Source organism: Pongo abelii, chromosome 2, assembly GCF_028885655.2.
Source record: "Pongo abelii isolate AG06213 chromosome 2, NHGRI_mPonAbe1-v2.0_pri, whole genome shotgun sequence".
Classification (NCBI taxonomy): Eukaryota; Metazoa; Chordata; class Mammalia; order Primates; family Hominidae; genus Pongo; species Pongo abelii.
In genome coordinates, this window is record NC_085928.1 from 5,530,420 (window position 1) to 5,548,726 (window position 18,307).

General features: G+C 55.7%; 1 protein-coding gene across 11 annotated transcripts in view; it reads right to left on the reverse strand.

Annotated features, from left to right (window-relative positions):
* Positions 1 to 872: 872 nt before the first annotated feature.
* IQSEC1 (IQ motif and Sec7 domain ArfGEF 1) overlaps positions 873 to 18,307 on the reverse strand; it is a 397,805-nt gene continuing 380,370 nt past the window's right edge. For 7 of the 11 annotated variants that reach the window (XM_054551247.2, XM_054551249.2, XM_054551250.2 and 4 more), the window contains 6 exons: positions 16,994 to 17,119; positions 15,366 to 15,465; positions 12,927 to 13,088; positions 12,022 to 12,198; positions 6,444 to 6,493; positions 873 to 5,186 (listed from right to left, as the gene is read on the reverse strand). In XM_054551247.2, coding sequence (XP_054407222.1) covers positions 4,644 to 5,186; positions 6,444 to 6,493; positions 12,022 to 12,198; positions 12,927 to 13,088; positions 15,366 to 15,465; positions 16,994 to 17,119 — 1,158 coding nt within the window. In that variant the 3' untranslated portion in view covers positions 873 to 4,643. The remainder of the gene's footprint in view (positions 5,187 to 6,443; positions 6,494 to 12,021; positions 12,199 to 12,926; positions 13,089 to 15,365; positions 15,466 to 16,993; positions 17,120 to 18,307) is intronic. The other 4 variants (XM_054551251.2, XM_054551253.2, XM_054551254.2 and 1 more) reach the window with 1 other exon arrangement.

Consider the following 18,307-nt stretch of genomic DNA (forward strand, 5'->3'; position numbering starts at 1 on the left):
CTGCATCATAAAAATCAAACTGAGGCAGAACCGGGTATTACAGGGAATTTTTGTACCTAGCTTCTCTTGAAGGGCCCCTGAATAATCTGTAAAAGGGATGGACTCCCAGTTGCAGAAACAGGCATTGTGTAAGGCACTTGTGTGTGTGCACTGAAATGGCTGGTTTCCTGGTTTCAGTCTGGATGAGCCGGTAGCGGCTATGAATGAGACTGGAAGAGGGGGCCCATGTGAGAACATCTTTCAATCAGAATGTGCTGTATGGAGGGAGGGCCAGAGCTCATTTTGGTCACCAAAGTTAACTTTTTTGGTTTCCACTAGTTAGATCTGCCAGTTCATTTTATCCCATGCACTGAAACTTTAAAGTGGTGTTCTCAGGAATTACGTTTGGCCAGGAAAGGAGAAATCGTAGAAGCCAATTACATCCTCACTCACAGGCCTCTTCCTTCCAGGAGAATGACTTTACCATCTTGGCTTTTGCACATGACATTAGCCAACATGGAAACGCAGACTGCTCTGACCTCATGTCGTCATCCATCTTTACTGGGGACCGGGCCACTGGGTATTTTGTTTTTCCCTAAGTCATAACGAGTGTACCTCAATGCTTAATAGAATTCATTCCCTCTAACTCCGTGAAAGGACCATCACTTGTTGAAAGTTGCTAGAAGTTATAAATACCTTTGAAACCTTCTATTGGTTGTGATGTGTCCCTTTATTTTAAATTTTGTATCAGTGTCCTCAAAGTCAAGTCAGTCCAATGTCTTCAAGGAAAGTGAGTGCGCAGAGTCACGACAAGGAACGGGGAAACTCATCAGCTGGAGATCTGGGTCTGGCCAACAGGGCAACTTCTGGACTTTTCAGAAAAAGTGAGAATCTGAGAGTTTCAAAGATTTATTTGATTTCCCCACATGATCACAACCATGGTTTTACATTGATAGAGTCTGTTACCACTGACAAACAGAATGCAGATGAAAACAAACGCACTCCTTTCCTCCCAAAAGTACACAGTGGGGGTGCCAGGCTTCTTGTGAGGGAGGTGTCCCTTGAAGTCTCTGAACAGTCTGGGGATTCAGGACCTGATTCTAATTGCTTAAAACAACTCGGCGGCAAAAGATATCTCCCAAGAGGAGACGCATGCTGTGTGCAGTCTCAATGTGACTGCACACAGAAGGGCGATGCAGATGCGTCTGAATGGAGGGCAGGCCTCCTCCCCCTTGTCCTGTGCTCAGCACCCCCACCTCACCCTGCTCAGTGTTGCAATGCTGCCTTGACTATTGTTGTTAAATAAAATACAAATGCACTCGTTTCTCAGGCAGGAAGGGTGATGATATTTTACAAGGAGAACTGTAAGACTGTGCGTGCTTACCTGCGGGCACAGAGCTTCCCGTGGAGCTGAGTCAACACCCAGCATCAGCTGTGAACATCTGCTGTCTTTTCAGCTCATTAAGAAAAACAAAGAGGCTCCTGCCGCATGCAGTGTGTGAGGGAAAGATCACTCTGCACTGGATGCTGAAGACATTTTTAAGCAAGATGTGCACATCATATTAGGATGAACTTTATTTTTACATTGTTGTACAATTCATTGGTAAACTTAAAAAAATACAAATACATGATTTGATTGTTGTCCCAGAAAAGACTTTTGTCACATTGCCAGCTGTTTCCCTCAGCATCTCCTGCTCCTGTCAGCAATTATGTAACTGCAATAATTTGTGTGACTTGAGAAAGGTGTGCCAAAGGCATCCTCACAGTGAGAAAGGACCAGGCAGACATCCTAGGGCCCTTGGCCTCCTCCTGCCTCCCCTCCCGGGGGATGTGATGACAGGACCCCGAAGCTATGGCTGTGACAGGTGGGGATCTAAAAGGGACAGTCCCATGAAAGACACACGGGTATACCAGCTCACTGGGAGCTTTTGCTTCCCAAACAAGATGTGGGCAGCATGACTCCAGCCCCTGGAACCCAACAATGTGTCTTCCACAAACTTTTGATAAGCTTGCAAATAAAACAGGATGAAACCTCACTAGCCTGAAGGAACACACTGAGTGCGGCTGGAAACCCTGGGAGGGGCTCAGTGGGTTCCAGCAGCTCCTTATGAAGGCCCAGGCCTGCTGCCCAGCACAGCTCCAGGACACACCGAGGACGGTGCCAGAGGTTGGCAGCCCGAGGCTGTGGAGCTTGCAGGATGGCGATGGAGAGTTTCCTGAAAGCCCCTCCTGGGGTTTTACTGTTTGTTCCTATTCATTGGTGCTACCCTTCAGAAAGAACAATTCTGTGCCAAACGGCCTGAATCTTTTCTGGAACAACCTAAAGGTTACAGTTAGCCTCTCCTCTCAGCACAGAAGAGGGTGAGAAAAGCTGACATACTCAATATGTGATCGCTTTACTTCAACGATGTGTTTACAGTCACACCAATACATTTTGCAAATGCACAATACACAGAGCGCAGCCTCATAGCTGACGCCAGATGACATGCAGCAGTTTAACGCTTCCAGGTCAGAACAACCTCCTCAAAATTGTGAGACAAAGAGTGCTTTGGGGAGCCTGGCTTTTAAAAAAGACCCAAGAATTGAGTCGGGGACACCAGGGCGCTTCCCCGACAGCCCAGCCTGGACCCAATCACATGCTCCCATGCTGTTTCTTTCTGAGCAGACACCAAAGAAAGAAGTGCCACGCCAATGGGAGGACACAGGTGGGCAGGTTAAAGTCACATTTCTGAAAAGGCTAAACTAGATTGCTGTATTTGCTCTCTGTGGAGATTAACAAAGTGCTTGGTTTGCAGATTTGCTGGTACGGTGATCTCAATGATATGACCGAGGGGAGGGATGTGAGGAGGGACATCGGCAAAACCCTGGCCAGCCAGCCAGCCAAGGTGACACACAGCCAGGGGGGGGCTCCCCTCTCCTCCTGCCATCTGGCCACGGCTCACCACGCTGTCCACTGAGCACGCGGCCCCACGGCCCGCAGAGTCAGGCGTGAGCTTCGCCCTTTCTGAAAGGGCCTCCGCCTGGGCAGGCGCCGGGGGGCAGTCCTCGGGTCCCATGGCTTAGGAGCACAGCACTGACAGCTGCAGTGGCTCGAAAGGCTGAAACTACAAAGTATGGCCCGTGGGTGACTTGGGCACAGACCCGCTGCGTGCAGGTCTGGCCCCGGGGAGCGCATGGTGTCACCACAACACAGAAGCGACAAGAGCACAGCTGAGAGTCATGTGATGCCCTGGCAGCTCACTGGACCATGGGAAGGCAGCGGGGGCTCCGCCGGGCACTCGTCGGCTGGGGTCACACGGGCCACGGTGATGACACAGGGGTTCTGCTAGCACATGGCTACATGGAATTACGATGATCACTGCTACCACTCAGAAAACAAAACAGGAAACACACACACTGCCCTGGGTTGCTAAACGCTAAAGTCAACCTTCAGGTTCGAGAGTGGTTCCTGATGAAAACACTCTCTGAGGGCTTCAGCCTGGTGTGGGTTGGAGGCGGGATGAGGAAGTTATGGTGTTGGGGAGACGAGGATGAGAGCTGGTCACTTTCATGTTGGAGATGAACACTTCTGCCGTGTATGGGTGCCCCTCTCGGAGGACTCTGAATGAGTGTGCATTAAATCATATGCGCATAAAAGAAACATGGATCATGGAGATTCACAGTTATCGCAGCCATTAAAGTGTCTAAGAATCTGTGTAACCAATGTCCTAAGACAACCAGCTCGTAACCAGCTGTCCTGAGTTGCTACTGTAGAGTGTACTGCAGTTTAGCTATTTGCTTACCTGAAATAACAGCATTATAATACTGACTATGATAGTATTCTGTTAATAAAATAAGGATTTATACAAAGCAATACTGGACTTTTTAAACAGTTAGATGCTATGTTACTTGGCACAGTTAGTAATGATTGTGTAAAGATTTTAGCCAGTCCTAGAGGGACTTCTTTGTATGAAAATATGAAGTATCTGAATTTGTTTCTAGCATTTAGGGTTTGGTCTATTGTCTCACACACCCAGCTAAGGTACTGTCTTCCTATTAGGTAAGTGGAGCTCCTTGGAAGGTGGGTATTGCTAACGTTGTGGACTGAAATGCCTGCCTTTCACACACAAGTACTACCTATACAGTATATATATATATATATTTATATATTTATATATTTATATTATATAAAGTTTACTTACGTATTTTCATCAACCATATCAGGTCTACTTAATTTTTTGCCCATTGTCAATAAAAGAGCAATAATGCAGCAAGTTTTGGGGTTTGTTTTGTCTCTGTTTTTGTATCTCATTTCTTCGTTTTCTAGGTTGGGTTTTCATGTGCATGTAAATTAGGGCACAGGGAGCTGAGAGCTGGAGTGGGGGAGGCAGTTCAACATCTACTTGGCTGGCGGCACCGTTTCAAGGCTGATGGTGTCTGAGGCCCACCCATCCCTCAGACTGAGGTGAGCGGAGCCCAGGGTGCCAACAATAAATGAAATCTGGGCCTTTGTTCCACACAACACCAGCCCTGTGGGCTCCTGGGGCTCCGGTTGGGCCATGAGGGGCAGAGGGGAGAGATGACAACAGAAGCGCCCCGGGTTTGGTGTGCGGCTGGCGACCCCCGGGCGTGCCCTGTGTGGTGTGCAGCTGTTTCAGGGAGCCTGGGACCCCTGCCCAGGCCGTCTACACAATTGTGCTGATGCCGCTGGGTTTGGCCTTGCTGCTGGTGGGGGGCGGTGGGGCAGGGGGCTGCCCATGGTGGTGCGCTGTGTGCCCCACGTGGGCCGAGGACAGCGGCGGATGGCCGTGGGCGTGGGCCCCGTAGGCTGGGTGGCCCCCGTGGGGGCCATGGTGGTACTGGTGTGCGTGCTGGATGTGCTGGGGTGGGTGGTGGTGGTGGTGGTGGTGGTACGGGGGAGGGTTCTGCTGCATGTGGCAGTACTGGGTGTGATGCCCGTGCACGGGGGCCTGCGGCAGCCCCTCTGGGGGCCCCAGGTGGTGGCCAGCCACAGAGTGCTGCAGGTGAGGCAGGACCACCGGTGGGTGGGGGGGTGGCGGGGCTGGGGCTGAGGGCAGGTGGGCCTGGGGAGGGGGCTTCCCTCTCTTGCTCCCGAATAAGGAGCCCAGGAGGGAAGATGAGTTGGGCATAGTCTGGTGTGGGCGAGATGGACACTCTCGTGTTGATGTAGCTCTCCGGCGCATGTGAGGACTGCTAATGATGGACCCCTAAAAAGGAAATTCATAGAAATCAAAATTAAAAGATCTTCAAGCACTTAGGTCAGAATGATTTTTTTTTTTTAAATGTAAAAATTCACCCACTGACTACTAAGCTTTAGTTCAACTCACTGGCCAGAGGGTGGGGCTGAGTGAGGCTGGACTGGGCCCCACCTCCTCTCACTACAGTGCAGGGCAGCTGGGGGTTACTGGCCTTGACCAAAGTGGGGAGTGAAGGCAGGGGAGGGGCCCGCCTCTCTGACCGCTGCAGCAGAAGTAGGACTTCCGGTCTTGTTCTGACAAGCACTTTGGCCCTGGCAGCAGCCTAAGGTTTCAAATTGGAACCCCTAGTTTGGGGTGTCTGTGCGCTGTGTGTGGCGAGTGCAGAGGGGCTGATGTGCCTGGAGGAGGAGCCTTGCTCCTACTGAAAACAGGGCCCTCAGCTCTCCTGGGACTGCTCAACAGGGCTGAGGGCATGTGCTCCGCCCATGTGGGTCCTGAGGTCTCGGGGGAGGTAGTGACAGGGACAGGTGGGGCTCAGAAACCTTGTCCTCTGGGAGAATGGGCTGCCTAGGCATTTCACTGCAGCTGCCTACTGCAAACCAAACAAGGAAAAAGAAGGTAACAGAAAAAGATCTGCAAGCTGAGGTAGAGATGTGAACAGTAATACAGAGATGGCCGGAGGATGAGTGAAATATCATGAAATCCACACTGAATCTCTTTCTCTCAAGACACTCCTCCTCCCACAAGCTAAGCAATTCCATGGTGTCCTGCCACAGACACACAGCAATCAAACTCCAAGAAGAAAGCGATGAGGATGGGCGGGCGTGGAAGTCAAGGGTTCAGCAAAAACATCCAACAGCAAGTGTGGAGGGTGAGTGGGAGCCAGGTGGCCCGGGCGGGGGTGCTGGAAGCTGGGGATGGTCAACCATGCTCAGGGACCACAGGGTGATGGGGTTAAGCAGAAATCAAAACACAAAATCCAGAAACACCTCCACTGTTCAGTCCAAAACAAGCGGTGACAGGCATGGATGTTTCTAGGCACAGAGGAGAAGCTGACATGCACAGGGTCCCAGGCAGGCAGGGGCAGGGAGTGGGTGTCTGCGTCTCTGTGCAGTAGGGGAAGGAAGAGCAAAAAAAAAAACAAAAAAAAGAAACAAAAAAACCCAGAAAAAACAACAACAAAAAAAACCAGGACAACAGATATGAACCGAGGACTGGGGAAGGCGACACAGGACAGCCAGCTGGACAGAGGCGCTTCCTACTTACTTCCACATTGCTCTCTAGCGATCCCGCACTGCTGCGACGCCCTCGCTTCCCTGCCCAGAACATGCAATACCAGAAGTTAGACGCGGACATGAGGCTGGGGGCACTGCCTGCCTGACGCCACGCTGCTGCCACGGAGCCTGTACCCCTGCTGGGAGCAGGCACAGGTGCCGGGCCCACCTGCCCGCAGGAGCCAGGTGTGAGGGGTCGGAGGAGGGGCTCAGTGGGGAAGCCAGCAGCAGTGCAGGAATGAATTTTAAAAATAAAGTTTTCAAAAAGCAAAAAAAAGCCCCAATTTTATACTCCTCCTGGACCAGGAGTCTGTTGAGAGGGACCCTGGGGCTGAGACTGAGGCATGTGTACAGGTGGGCCCGACGCCCCCAACTCGTGTGTTCACCCCTGACTCGGGTGAATGGGGAGGGGTGAGGGACAGCTTCCACATAGCCGCAAACAGCATGGCAGGTCCTGCATGCCCACCTTCAGTGACTGCCGTATATATGTGTATATCCGCGCACACACATATATGCCCCCATCTCCTTGGCAGGACGAGCACTGAGGGTGAAGAGGAAACAACTTCACATCCCCACTTCCTCCCGGCTGCTCGCAGCTCAGTTTTGGTTTGTGCAGTGCCCTGGTCAGGGGCAGGAGACAGGGTTGGGGGCTGCCGGAAACCGCCTTCCAGCTTGGGATTCCTCTGCTTGGCACCACCCCCCAAAGGGGCCACAAAGCCTTCCCTAAGCCCGGAGGTCTCTGCCAGCATCTTCGTCACGCCTCAGCGCAGGGCACACAGTAGGTACTCAGCGTGCAGGGTCCGTCAGAGCAAAGCCGGGTCTTTCTCTTGGCTCTGGGTGCCTAGGGCCCAGGCCCAGCCTGGCCCCGCCCAGCCTCCACCGTCCCTCCTGAGGACCTCTCCATGAATTTTTGAGGAACACCAAGCCTGGAGCATGACAGGGGCCCAGCCTTAGAGGCCTGGGCTCTGGCCACTCTCTGGGAGTGGGGATGGGAAGAGAGAGGGAGAAACAGCCCTCCCCACTTGAAACTCTAGAAGCTTCCATCTGGGCAGCATCACCATGTATTGAGCACCGCGCTGGACGTAACCCTATGGGCGCCACTGTGTCCATATCAGAGGGGGATGCTGAGGTCCACTTCTCACAGGCAGCAGGGTTCACACCCAGACCTGCTCACCCGACCGCCTCTAAGGCTGGATAACTTGGCCACGCAGCCTTCACAGCTGGACCCTAGGCTGGGTTGGGCCCAGGAGCCTGGAAGAAGGAAGCAACTGCTGGGCCTCCCCACTGTGCCCCGTCCCCAGCCTCTAGGAAAGCTACTGCACCTCCCAGCTAGCCCAAGGCCACCAGCCAGTGACAGGTGGAGGAAGTGCCGTGGGCTTCGAGCCTCCCCGTGCCATCTGAGTGTGCTGGGCTGTGCCTTGGCATGGCTTCGGCTTGGGCATCACAGCACAGACTCAGGGGAGTCCAGTCCCTCTGCCTTGCCTGCTGACCCCAAACCAGAGGTCCAGGTGGGAGTTGGGGTCAGCAAAGGGCTTTGGGTGGTTCTTGCTTGTGTGATGTGGCCCTCAGAGACCACTATTGGGAAAGGGCCACACAGCACATCAGGGCAAGAGGGCTCAACACCAGTTGCTGAAGACTAGGACAGCCAAGTAGGACCTTGGCCCTAATTCTCAGCCAGAAGCAAGAGGAGGCTCATATTTCCTCATTTTTCAGCCAGTGTGGGAAGAAGGGCTGACCTTTCTTCCCTTCCTGCCCAACATAGTGGTCCAGGGACGTGGAGCAGAGTTGAGTCCAGCCTCCCAGGACACGGCCTCCCTCCTCCACCCCCCTCTTGGGTGGCCACAGCCATGAGACACTCAGGACATTGTGGCGCCATGTGGAAATGTGGAGAGACAGAGCGCCACTATCTCTAGGGTTTTCAAATCAGCTCTCTAACCTACCCCTAATGCCTGGGACTCCTCTGGCTGACTAAAAACCAGGGCCAGAGGGGAGATGGCCTCCCCTGTCTGTATCCGGCAACTCCTTCTGGCTGGCCTATAGCTTCTGACAGGACCTGGGGCCAGGCCTGAAGGCTGGGGTTGGGGGTCCACACAGTGTCCCCACCTGGAGTTGAACACGACCCTCCTTACCCTGCCCAACGTGGGTGAACACTTAGGAGTTCACTTGGCTGTTTCGGAGTGACGCTGAGTGTCTTACAATCTACTTTCTCAATGTCTCAGGTCAGCAAGAGATGCAGGGTGACCCCAGGGCTCCCTCTGTGCTGAGTCCTAGAGCCCTGTGCTCACAGGTACACCCACAACCATAACTGCCCACAGCCAGCCATGCAGATATTCCATGCGTACGCCGCCTCCCACACCTGCCCCGGTTCACCGGCTGATGAAGGCAGGCAGGCCAGAATAGTGGCTCCCACCACACACGTGCTGATCAGGCCAAGCCAGCCCTGGGCAGAGCCTGGAGGGACTTGGAACCATTTTTCTTGAAGGGCTCCCAGGAAGGTTCTTCACAACTTTTTCACTTCCTCAGAGTCAGGGCAGGGCGTCACGTGGCAGTGCTCTCCTGCCCACCCAGGATCCTCATCCTGTGACCCTCAACAACGCTGTGGCCGGGCTGGTGGCCTTGCTCAGTGTCAGTGACCACAACAGAAATGATGGCTATGCACACTCAGCCGGCACCGCCTGAGCCAGGCATGCCTGAAAGGCTTTCCATGCATCGACTCCTTCGCTGCAGCTGGGGAAACGGGCCCACAGGGTCTGACAGCTAGAGAGGGCAGGCGGAGGTGGGGGATGAGCTCAGGCTGTCTGATTCTGGCATCTGCGTGCTGCACCGTGTTCTCTGCTGGGCCTGACATGGTGGGGAGGGATGTGGCCAGGGCAAGAGGAAGCACCACCCTCTCTGGGCCCTGGCCCGCTTCACACGTGGCAGGGGCGCTGCTCTGTCCACCCACCACGGGTGCCTGTCACTGCTCCCCTGTAACAGGACATGGAGACTGCTGCAGGCAGGTCCTCTCTGTAAAGACTCAGAGCTGGGCAGCTTGGCCAGGGAGGGGCAGGAGGGCCGCTGGGGGCCACGGGTCAGTGTCCATCACCACTTGGCTGATCCCTGTTTCCACAGTCCTTGCTGGGTCCTTGGTCTTGGGTCAGCAGGGCTCTTGTGCCACTGGAATGAGCACCAGGTGGGGAGTCTTAGCCCAAGGAAGACCAGGGCTGAGACACCAGGCAATGCACTGCAGTGGGGCTGGTGCCAGCCCCCTTCTCTCTAACTCTTGGCACGACAGGCTTCTGCAGGCTCCTGAGGATGGGTTCCTTCAGGCACCATCTACGGCCACTTCATCAGTCCCCTGGCTTCATGTCTGTGGTATGTTCTCCCTTGGATGGATGTGCAGACCTGGGACGGCTGCTCTCAGGGTCTCCTGCTCCAGGAGCAGTGACGTGTCAAACATGGAAGGGGACACTGTCCCGCGGGCTCACCTCTTCCACAAGCTCATCGTGGTGTTTCAGGCTCAGTGCTGTGAGGGCCGTGGTGAGTGAGGTGGGGCCGTACTGCTGCTGGGGAGCTTGCAGCCCCCATCTGGTCCACAGCACATCTGACCTCTCCTGCTGCCAGCCCTGCCCCTCCCCAGGAAGGCTGCCAGCACCCGCCTGTCCCGATGGGAGATCACAGGTGGCCTCTCCCCAGCCTGGGGCCTCGGCAGCTGCCTGGACTCAAACCCCACCTCACTTCACGCCTAAACCTTTCTGGGTACGGGGAGGGGGGTCCCTGAGATCTGTTCCTCCTTTTGTTTCAATGGCAGGCCCAGGGCGGGGTCTCAGTCCCTATTGTCCTTCTGAGCTCAGAATTCCCAAATGACAACAGCAATCATCACACTACATGAAAGCAGCTGGCCCTGGGCCCACCCCTCACACGAACGTGGGCCCGGCACGTGGCTGTCCAACCCCCAAGCTCTGGCAGAGGGTGGACAGCTGATGTCCTGACCGCTGGGCCCTGGGGTGGATGGGGCTCAAGGGCCTCGGTTCTGGCAGAGCTGCTGCTGCCTGAGAGGGGCTAAGGGGAGGGAGAGGGCAGGGCCTGCCGCACTGCACAAACTCAAACGGAGGCTCTGGCTCACAGCCTGCAGAGGCCCAAAGCAGTCCAGTGACATTTAGCTGTGTTTCACAAGGCCACTGGGAAAACCAGTGGTTCTCAACCAGGGATGATTCCGTCCCCCAGGGGACACCTGGCAATTTCTGGAGACATCAGTGACTATCACGACAGGGAAGATATTACTGGCAACCAGTAGTAGAGGCCAGGAATGCGTGTAAACATCTTGCCAAGCCCGGGACGGTCCCCCAGCAAGCAGTCACTTGGCCCAAAATGTCAATCAAGCCGAGGTTGAGAAGCCCTGGGTTCAACCCTCATGCTGGCAACTGGCAATGAATTTCTGATTTTTTTACTATGGCAAATAATAATAATAATGACAAAACGAAAACAAAGGAAAAAATCCAACTTAAAAAAAGGGCAGAGTCCAGAGGGCCTGAGAGGGACTAAGCTGAGGGGAGGCAAGGCTGCTGACGGGCAGGTGCGGAAGGGAGTCCTGAGGCAGGGCAGGTGGGGCAGGCAACCCCAGGAGGGGGGTCTTCCCAAAACAGGCACACCAGGCTCCTGGGGCAGACCTGCCAGGGACAAGCTGGGCCACTGCAGCCCCAGGCACTCCCCGGGGCCCCTCCCAGGAGAAGCTCACTGACTGGTGGACAGACTGTTCGGCCGAGGGCGGCTATGATACCCTCCCGTACACTCCTTGAGCAGCAACACAGGCTGCAGCGGCATGAGCCGGCACCCACCGGTCGGCCCGTGCCTCTTGTCTCTCCTGCCCACGAGGGACAGCCAGGGCCACGGCTGCTGGCAAAAGCCCCTGAGCCTTGCTGCTCCCGGTGCCCCACCCCCAGGAATGTAGGCAGTTTCAGGGGTGCTGCTTGCTTGGGGGTTAAACAGCTGGCAGCAAATTAAACACACACAGAAACAAAGAACCACAACATCACAGTTCCCACCAGGGCTTTCCCGGACCCCGAAGCCAGCCCTGGCCACTGCTCAATGGCCTCTGGACTGGATGAGGCCCGGGTTTCCCAGGAGAGGAGGCCCCGCAGGGAAAGCAAGACCGGGGACAGTGGGCAAGGGGGGCGCCAGACAGATTAGAGGGTTCCGCGCAAGTTCATTCATCAGCATGAAGCACAGGGACGCGACCGCACAGAGAGCACGGGACACAGCCGCCGGCTCACTCGGGCTAGAGCGACTTCTCAAATCAATAAACAAGTAAATAAAACCCCTGGAAGAAGAAAGGGAAAATGGGGGTGACTTCCCCAGCTAATTCATATGCAATGCCTTTCTTTTTGACGATTGGGTCCTGTTTCCCTGCATCTTTTTGGGGCGCCCTTTCTGTGTGTCACACGCTGCTCTGCTTTGCGGGAGGTCAGGGGAAATGCCACACTGGCCTCGCCGCAGGCCCCGGCCCGCGTGATAAATGCCCCGAATGCAGATGCCCTGCCTCGGTCTTGCATGCGTTGGGCTAGCAAGGTGGTTCTAGGCCAAGCTCTTACCGGCTTCCGAGAGGTCCCGCAGGGAGCTGCTGAGGGCACTGCGCTTGAGGCCCTCACCACTGGCGTAGCTGTCGTCCAGGCAGGCCCGGCTCAGTGTTCCATTGCCGGATTCCTTTTTGAGGCTGGAGCACTGGGACATGCTGGGCCGCATGACGCCTTTCTGCTTCTCGAGCTCCGCTGGAACAGAGAGGGTGAGGGTCCTGGTGAGAGGAGCACAGCCTAGAGTGGGCAGGAGACGGGGCCTTCTGCTTGGAGCTAGCACTGTCCTGAGCCACCATCTGCCTGGAATGGGGAAGGGTTGTTTCTGGGAAAGAGGGTGTGATGGCCACCCTGGACAAAAGAGCAGAAAGGAGATCCCAGGAGGGAAGCTAGAGAGACCAGAGGGCCTTGTGACCTGCAGGAAGGACAGTCACCTTCCAGGCTCGGGGGTGGACAGGGAGGCACAGACTTGCCTGGGTCTGGGAGATGAGCAAAGATTAGCCAGGGTCTTCCACAGAGGGGGCAGCGGTAGGGAGTCCCATGTGCCTCCAAGGAGTAGACCTGGAGCCAGGGATGGCCTTGGCTGTGTGACCCATCAGTCGGTTGAGCCTGATGCAGAAGACGACGAGGTGCAGAGAGGCCAGCTGGGAACTCTGCGGGCTCTTGTGCACGGGGTGACCAGAGAGCCAGGGTCTTTTGTTGGACATATGACAGGCAACAGGTAGGGCGGGTCCTGGATTGGACTCCCTCTGTGCCTCCTGCAGCCTGGGAACACAGACTGCCCCATCACGTGGTCACAGGGAAGGCCAGAAAAGACTGGGGGACATCTTGTCTCTGTGGGCTCAGAAGTCACTGCCCTGACGTGGGGAGGCAAGTGCCAGTGTCTGGCAAGTCTCGGCCTTCTGTCCATGAGGCCTGGTACTCACACTCTATCCTGTGCTTCTCCATCTCTTGGACTTCTGCAATGGACTCCCGCAGGTCATCGGTGAATTTCTTCCGGTCTTGAGGGTTGGGGGCGTTGAAGTTTATTAACACTTTGATGTCTGCTCCGGGGACAGATGAGGTGAGCCGGATGCCATTGGGATAGTCTGCAAAAGGGAAGGAGAGGGGAGGAGGCCCACGGGTCTCAGTGTGTTCTCTGCAGTCTCCTCTCTGGTCGGGAAACAATGGTAGGGCTGAGTTGTGCGGGAGCCTGGGATAAGGGCCGGGAGTCCAGCCTCCGCAGTGGCAGGCTGCAGGGGTGCAGAGCAACCTCATCTCCCGACTTGGGAAAGATGGTCTGTGTCGCTCCACATGTGACTCAGGGACAAAAGTGGCCAAGCTCAGGGGAGGCTGCTGGGGCCGTCATTCTTCCCTAACTTTAAGGTTGTGGAGAACAAGCCCCTGACTTCCAGGTCCTTGGGCACTGTGCCAGGTGCCGAGTCCTGGAGGAGGACAGAGGTTGTGTCCTGAGACAGGTGGGGGTCTTCTCTAGTCATCTCAGTTCTGGACAGCAGTGAGCGCCATATTCTCCCGAATGGCCTGTGGCCCACAGCTCCCATGGGGTGCACTATGGGCACTCCACAGCCAAGGAACCCTGTGCCCAGACCTGCCTGGTGCTACCTCCGGGCTCTCGGGGTTCCTGGGGCTTTGGTCTCCTGGCAGTGCTGCTCCTGCAGCGGGAGTCACTGGCAGAGCATCAGCCACTGGATGTTTGAAGGTTCTTGGACCAAGCACCAATCCCACCTTGGCTCAGACCAGGTGGGCCTGTGGGCAGCTGCAGAGTGCTCCTGTGTGCATATGTGTGCACATGTATGTATATGCAGCCCGTTACTGCCACGTGGGAACATGTGCCTAGTGACACCAAACCTTCTGATTTTCAGAGAGGCCCAAAATATCTACATTTTGATGTAGAGACTGGCTCAGCAAATTTTTTAAAAATATGCAAACCATATAAAAGATAACTGAGCTGGGCCTGCCTCCCAGGCTGCCAGTTTGAGACCCCTGGAATGACGGCATGTCTTATAGAAGCTGCAGGCTTGGCTCTTGCCAGCACCCGGCACTCAGGATCTAAGGCCAAGCCCTGGGACCGCAGACATGATCCAGGTGCAGCCTCTGCCCCGATGGTCCACAGTGGTCCTGGCCCCCTGCTGGGAGCTTTGCTGCCAGGATCTCACTAAGTTCCTACCCCAGCCCTGGGGGGCAGGGGTCAATGCCACCATCTCAGAGAGCAGGCTACTGCTGGTCAGGACAATGTGGGGATGGCACTGGCCTCCCCTGGGACCAAGGCAAGTCATGACTTGCAGCCTGCGATGGGACAGGAATGGCAGGAGGTGGGGAGGTGGCCAGGGCAGGCACGCCGTGCCCCTTGTTGGGCACGTGGGGAGCAGGGCATACAGGGAGTGCAGGGTCTCTTGCCGGGCTGTCCCTGGTCCCACTGAAGATAGAAGGGGACAGAGAGCCCCAGATCCAGGCGCAAGGCCTGTGGTTTTGGATGGTCCAGCTGCGGGTCCCTGACACTGTTCTAACCTGCAGATGGAAGGCTGATTAGACAGACAGTGACACCTAGTTCTGAGAGGATAAGGGACCCCTACTGCTCAAGCAGGGACACTCAGCTTTTTTCCCTAGGACACTCCAGGTGGCCTCCTGCTCCCCAGCCCAGGAGGACTGGCTCAGCCTCTAACAGGGAAGGGACAAAGGAGGAGGAAGAGAAGCCGTGGAGAGCGAAAGGAGCAAGGTAAAATGGAAGCCAGTGGGGTGCTGCAGGTGTGAGCCTCCCAAACTCCCAGGCCCCCAGGCCTCACCCAGGGCCTTTCAGCAGGGCATCACAATTAACCCTTGCAAAGCACTGTGTTCTGGCAGCTATGATGGGGGCCCTGTGGCAGGCACTACTTTACAACCCAGGCAACAGAGGCCAGAGGGGTTGCAGAGCCAGGCCACACAGCAGTTAAGCCAGAGCTGGGATCTGACCCAGGCTGAGGGGCTCAGTTCTTCACTTCTGCAGACACTCGTGGGTTGCTGTCACCTGTGTTCTGGGCCATGTTTGCATATCACCTATATAACTTAATGTTTTTCTATCAACATTTTATTTAAATAAATGTATTTCTGCCATAAATTTAAAAATCTTATCACCTGCAAGAAACGAAGTACCAGTAAAAGCAAACTGAGTGTCTGTCCAATGTTATTACATGAGGCTCAGCTGACTGATGGGCCTCTTGAGGGTCTGTGCCTACTGCTCACCGGAGCTCCTAGCTGCAATCTGCTTTCTGGGGATAAAACAGGGGTGAGCGTCAAAGCCCCCCAGGGTTCTGTCGTCGAAGCAGCCAGGAGAAAGAGCATAAGCTGGGACATGCGCTCTTCCAGGCAGGCCCTGGGGGCAAACTTACACTGGTTCTCGAAGAGCAGGACCTGCATGCCATACAAGGAGAAGGACTGTCGGAAGCTGTACGTCACTGAGTTCTTCTTCTTCTGGAAGATCTTGGTGACCTGGAGGCAGCCAGAGACAGAGCTGAGCTGCAGTGTCTCGGGGGGCAGTGACTATATGGGACCTCTGGTCAGAGAACCCTCCTGGAGTTCGAAGTCAGGAGGACAGGGACAAGCCCACGTGGGTGGAGGGCATGGGCTTCCACTCCAAGACTTGGACAACGGTTCCTGTCCCCGCAACCCCGATGCCATCTTGGCTGGCAACAAAGCCCCACAACCTGGCACAGAGGCGATAGGGACTTCACAGCACGGAGCCCCCTCAAGTGCCTTCTCACAGCCAGGTGAGGTGTACACACCCAGGGCTTGGCACCTTGAGGGGCAGGAATGGACAGGTGGCGCTCAGCAGCGCTGACCTTGATAAGAAGCCATGGCTTCCTCTCTCGGGAACAACCAGAGTGTGAAGCTATGCCTGGTGATGGCCTGCAGGGAGACTGGCCCCTGGGCTAGCAACGTGATCCCTGAATCCCTACTGGCCCGCCATGGTCCTTGGCTGCTATTCTGGTCTACAGTAGGAAAGGAACTTTCCAGTGTGGCAGCCAAAGGCTGGGCTGGGAGGGGACAGGGGAGCTCTCATCTCCCCGGTCTCCAGGGCATGCCAGGCACCATGTAAGGTCTTACGTCCAGGATCTCACTGGACCCCTGCCACCTTCTGAGAGATTCATCTTACAGAGGAGGAAACTGAGGCTCAGAGATGTGAAGGGATTCGCTCAAGGTCAGGAGTTCTTCATAAAGGATTTGAACCTACATGTCTGATTTCAACATCAGTGGTCAGAGAGGAGTAGCCAGTCCTCATACCCAATCAAGAACATGGGCATCTTTGGCAAGAAAGCCCGTGGCATGCAGGGGTACAGAAATGCAAAGGACAAGCTCTCCCTTCTCTCTGCAGTGGGCACTTCCGCCCCCGTCTGGCTACCATTCATGCCACCTTTTTTTCTGGCAAGAGCTCCCCAGTTTCCTTTTGGGGAAACCTCCAGCCCTTGTTTCCTTCAGTCCATAGGTCTTGCAAGGACCAGCTCAGGGCTCCAGGAGGTGGGGCTTGGGACCTAGGCCTAGCCAATCAGAAAGCACTGCACCTGCCTGGCCTGGAGAGGCTTAGGGAGGGATGTGCAGCGACAAGGGCTAACTCTGCAACCTCTGCTCAGTCCAGGAAGAGGATTCTACAGTTGCTCAGCAGACAGGATCAGGTCTGGAGCTGCTGGGGCCACCTTCCCCTTCCTGGACAGAGCCTGTCTGAGGAAGGGGCCTGCCCGAGGAAGCGTCACACAAGGTACAGGTGCAGACAGCACACAGGAGTGCTGCTGACGTTGGCAGAGGCTCTGGAAACAGCTGGTACTAAAGCCAAAGATCCCCCTCTGGACCTATGCATGAGCCAATGAAGTCTGTCTCCACGTGCATTGTGAAAGACACCAGGCAAACCCTCCCTTTTGCACCCCCACATGCACGCACATCTTCCCCATGCAGACAGCCAGACGTGGACCCTGGGCTCAGGTTTGAGGTCCCTGCTATGATGCCTTGTGGGTGAGCCACATACCACCAGGAGGTCGTTGAACAGGAAGATTTCTCGCTGGTGTAGTCCGAGTTTCTGGGGCTTGTTTGGGTCTGGAACCTCAAAGAGCCGGCAGTAACAGACCAACCGACGGTGGGGCAGAGAGAGCACCTGTGTGGGGAGAGGCTGTCCTGCCACGGCTGCCCAGCTCTCCTCTAGGAGCCCTGGGGGCCGCAGTGGAGAAGTCTAGCCCTTCAAGCTACAAACCCGGCACGTGGGCCTTGAGTTCAAAAATGCCTTCCCTCACAGACATTGAAGAGCAGATGTGTCTTTTGGCTCACGGCAGTTTCCCGTACTCTGTTCTCAGGAGCCACTATTTAAAATCCCGTATCTCTGCTCTCCTGAAGGACCAGGGCGTGCCCCTGCTTCTGCTGAGACCTCTTTTCCATTCTTTTGGGCAGGTATCAGGCTTCTTAAACTATCACGTTCACCTGGGAGCCTCTGGTCAGACAGCGAGTCACATTTTGAGTCCCCACAATGTGCCGGTCATACACATGAGGCCACTCAGCCCTGCAAAAGTCTTTACAGAGAGAATCTACTCTAGATGAGGAAAAACTGAGGCACAGAAGTAACGACAAAACCAGGAAGTGGCAGAGCCAGGATCCAATTCCAGGCCCCAGGACTTTTCCCACCCTACCAAGCTTCCCCATAAAAGATTCCTATGGTCCTGATGCCTGACTCTCCAAAATCCTGAGCCAGCAGCCAACACTCTGTGGCACTTGCCCTGGCCCCGTCCTCCGCTCCCCACATCTACCCTGAACGTGCCCCTGACAGCTCACGCGAGCTCCCAACATGGTCATAGCTCCAGCTGCCCTTGAGGCCCAATGCCTCAGGGCGAGGGATGAGCCATCAGGGCCTGGCTCTGGGAGTACCCAGGTTCATGCAGGACGGGGGAGATGGTCAAAGGGGTGGGATCCCCGAGATCACTGTCCTGAGGCCAGGGGCTTGACTCTGTCAGGGTCGCTCTAGGCCAGGGCTGCCTGAGTTTGGCACATCGGGGGGTTAAGATGAGGGGGGAAAATGTGGCCCAGCCTGGGGTGCTCAGGTTGCAAAGGTGTGAAGAAGAGAGGATGGGAGGGTTCGGGGAGCACGGGCTGGAGGTGGGAGGGGCCTGGTCTCTTGCAGGGGAAGCTGGGGAGGATAAGGGCATGCAGAGCTGCTTTCAGGACTGAGGGACAAGGCCAGTCCACAAGGAGGGTCATGGCGAGCGGCCCGGTCACCCTGTGTGCATGTGTCCTGGGGCGTGTGGGCACACCACAAAGCTATGGCAGAGGACGGGTCCTGGGGGTGAGGAGGCAG